This window comes from Mizuhopecten yessoensis, unplaced genomic scaffold (genome assembly GCF_002113885.1).
Source record: "Mizuhopecten yessoensis strain PY_sf001 unplaced genomic scaffold, ASM211388v2 hete_36153954, whole genome shotgun sequence".
NCBI classification, from domain to species: Eukaryota; Metazoa; Mollusca; class Bivalvia; order Pectinida; family Pectinidae; genus Mizuhopecten; species Mizuhopecten yessoensis.
In genome coordinates this window covers 1-3,980 of record NW_018484972.1, presented here as the reverse complement: position 1 = coordinate 3,980, position 3,980 = coordinate 1, and the positions used below count along the sequence as shown (strand labels likewise).

Here is a 3,980-nt window from a genome sequence, read left to right as displayed (position 1 = left end):
ATCAGTTATTGTAAGCCTACCTGTGTATGTTTACTGTATCAGTTACTGTAAGCCTACCTTTGAGTTGCTGTAGTCGTCCTGTTCCTTTACGGGTAGTAGACTGACAGTTGTGTTGTACCCAGCAGGGTTACACACGGACAACACAATCTTACACTCCTGTGTCAACACAAACAGCATCATTAAATCAAAATACAGGGTTCCACAGGGACAACACTTGATTATCATGGCTTGTTTTACCATGTCTACACCACCTAACACTAGACTGTTCATACATCATTCTTACCCCAGAAACTTGAACCTGTTTATTTCAGGTGAAAAAGTAAAACATAAAAGAAGTAAAAAACTGCATCAATATTAGACCCTGAAGAAATTTCCTGCCATTTTAGTACAAAAATTTATGAATGGTAAGCCTTGCATCAAAACATTTTAGTGGAAATAAATTCACAAGATTTTAAAATCAACTTAAGCAGAGAGTTGTCTCCCCTATACTGTACAGAATAACGCTTACTTTTTGATAACTTATGATAGAATGAGGAACAACATTTATTGTTCTTTCCTTTGTGGCTTGCTAATATATTTACTTTTGCTGCCTTGTGGTCAGGTGATATTTTACATTTTTTAACGTACCTTTTTGTGTTTAAGTTCTGTAGGCGAAAAAATTCTTATCTCTGGAACATGAAGTCTGCAAACAAAAATCAAACTAATCACAAATGGTTAATAACTCTACAATATACACAGTCATCAATTTTGATAACACAGTAGTATTTCTATATAACATAAATATAATATCACAAATCCTGATGAATTATCTATTAGGCATATAAAATATAAAACTTTCTAAAAAACTGTCTCTGAGAGTTATATAAAACCTCCTGATGACTTCACTTTTGCCCATTTTCTTTCGCCAATAGATCTTGGTCTACATTGTTTTTTGTATCAAAATGTACCCACCATATGTCTTTCATTAACAAATTATTTAATAAACAATAAGTAAAAATAAACTGAAAAATACACAATATCAGAATGAAGGCACCAACTGAATAATTTCATCTCAATGTTTATTTGAACTGAGGTAATAAAGATGCAAGACCAGGATACTACAAGGTCATAAAGGGCAAGTAATAAGCCATGGTGGCCATCTTGGATTTTAGAATTTGGATAATACATATGTATAACCGTATTCACAATGTAGACTTATCACTAAGTACCATTTAAATTGAAGTAGGAACAAAATCTAACCAATAAAACAAAACTTGAAGTCTCAATCAATTAGAAGTGACCGATGGTGGCCTCCTTGGATTTTGGATTTGGATATTATAGCATCATTCACATAGACCACCCGCCAAATACCACTTAATATCAAAATGAACACAGACAAAGGACCCTACCATGAAGTTTTGACAGTATATTGGCCCTGTTTGATCTTAACAGTGATGAACACAGACAAAGGACCGTACCACGAAGTTTTGACAGCATATTGGCCCTGTTTGATCTTGACAGGTAACTATGACCTCGAATATTTAAAAAATAAAATTTATGAAAACCCCCCCCCCAAAAAAAACGTGGTGTGTCAGAAAGTGCAATAAAATAATTTTGAAAATATATCTCGTTTTATTTTAAAGTAACCTTGACCTGGAATTTAGGAACTTGTTAAACCCTTTCTGCACATCTTCATATCACAGCATATCACCATGTAGCATTTTAGGAATAACATAATCCTGGACACTGAGAAAATGTCTAGAAATGTTGACAGACAGATGTAATAATAATTTTGGTAAAACTTCCTTTTCATTAAAAGTACATAAAATTCAACCCTGAGGATCAATTCAAAGCTGGTCCCAAGCCGTCATTGAAAAAGGAGAAAAACAAAAGTAAGAGAAAAGCACAAGCAATACTTACAGTGCTATCAACTGGATCTTAAACTTTATAGAAACTGGATTAAATTCTGGTTTGCTCAAGTTGTGTTCACATTCCTGAAATGCAAGACCAACATTTTAACCTTTATTGTATTAAATGGATCCTGTTATGGCCAACTATAGATAAGCTTTTGCAAACAAATGTTTCCCTTTATCAGTCAATATGCATACTTGCTTTGCACTTATTTGACCTTTGACCTAGAAGTGAATGTCCTGATGACATTATATAAAATTATATAACACTGCAAACATCTTGTGGTTGATGCGGTATTGCTCCAAGTTACATTTTACTAAGACTATGCATTTTTTTTAAGATGACTTTTGACCTGGAGGTAAAAGTCATTATGACCTAATTATACATCTTTGGCTTGTGAAAGTATACTGCAGTTTTCATCAAAATATCTTAAACAATTTAAAACTTATGGTCAGGACAAGTTTTCCCAGAAATGTTACACCTTTTAGCTTCAGGTCAAGGTAACACTGGCTAAATTACAGTGCATTACACACCTTCGGGGGTTGATGTAGGTACTCTTCAAGTTTCATAAGATATCTTTCATGGTTAGCTATCATCCAGACAAAATCTAACCAGGTAATTTTTAACTTTTGAACTTAATTGACCTTTGACCTTGATGTGAAGATCAAGGTAACCTTATTTTTGTGCAGTGCACACCTTCAGTAGGTGATGCAGTTATCCTTCATGTTTCATTAAGTTATCATATCAAGGTTTAAAAGTTGTGGTCTGGAATATTTTCTACAGGATTTAGTGTCGACCTGGTGCTAAAGGTCATTGCGATCTTGTTACCCTGTATTACACACCCCTTTTGACTGCAGATGCAGGTATACTGCAGGTTTCATCACTTTTTTCATTTTTTTTTTTTTACAGTTTTTACAGAACTAAGAAGTTAAATTCATAAATATCTCTCTGCCAAGAACTGCTTCAACAGACCCACAAGAAGCTACTTGTATGTTACAAGAGAGGAGCAACTCAAATTTTGGTCTTGTGTTTATTGCAGTCCACACACAAATGGGAGCTTGTTGAAGCCCATGTGACTTCTGCCTACCTTACACCTAAGTGACCTGCGGATCAGCAAATGCTTGTGGCGAGGATGCAAGGACCCTGCCTCCTCTGGCTGGAATTCTGGACTGGCAAGTCTCTGCCCAATACTGGCAACTACAAGCAGTATAAGAAATTAGAAATCGTGCAATGGTATCCCCATTCTGTCTGTCAATCAAACCAAATTGTCAACAACATTTGTTATAACCTATGAAATTTGGTCATTAAATAACAATGTGAGTCATTCTTTATCTGTGGTATTTTTCAGGAAGTTAATAGAACCTTGATAAATCAGAATCTGTTCATTTGTATATGAATGCATTAAGACCATTCTAAGGCTGCTAAACAATATATGCTTGTCACATACCTTACAGTGTTCATTTACTATTGAGACTAACTGGTCAAGTGTTGCACTACTGAGGCCTTTTAGCAATAAAATAAATCAAAATATTGATTATAAAATGTAACAAGTAGAAATTATAGTATATTCCTCAGTGTTGAAAACATATCATACTTAATTACATTGGCCATATGGTAATTGTGCTCTGATATTGGCTTCACAGATAAAGATTGCCTCATTTTGCCCATATTCCAAATTTTCTTAGACAAAAACATTAACATAAAAGGGCCATACTTTTTTGTATAGTGATCAAATTTCAGTTGGCAACACTCTGTCTTCCCCAAAATACCTACGTATAACAAATGTGGTGCATAAAAAAGTACAATAGTAAGGGAGTTTTTTCAGTCAAATTTGGTATAAAACAAAGGATCATGAAACCCTATTGCATTATGCAACATTAAATATGTAAATATAGCAAGTTTTGCACAATGAATTGAAGTAACAATTTACCTGAAGTCATTACTTACTTTTGTCCAATAATACTGGCTTTGTGAAGAAGTCATCTGTCAGAGGATCAAAGTCAACTACAGCCTCCGAGGGAGAGAACGTTTTAATCACAGCCTCCTCATTCTCTTTCAGGGTACTGAAACAACAGGTCATGGTTAAACAC

The 3,980-nt window shown here is 34.4% G+C and overlaps 1 protein-coding gene across 1 annotated transcript; it reads right to left on the bottom strand.

Annotated features, from left to right (window-relative positions):
- Positions 1 to 46: 46 nt before the first annotated feature.
- Positions 47 to 3,970, bottom strand: LOC110444628 (dynactin subunit 4-like; the record flags this gene model as incomplete). The annotated part of the gene is made up of 5 exons (XM_021488994.1): positions 3,838 to 3,970; positions 2,978 to 3,087; positions 1,900 to 1,973; positions 628 to 682; positions 47 to 156 (listed from the first exon to the last, which is right to left on the bottom strand). Coding segments are annotated over exons 1-5 (482 nt in total), but the record flags the coding sequence as incomplete, so codon positions are not given.
- Positions 3,971 to 3,980: the final 10 nt, after the last annotated feature.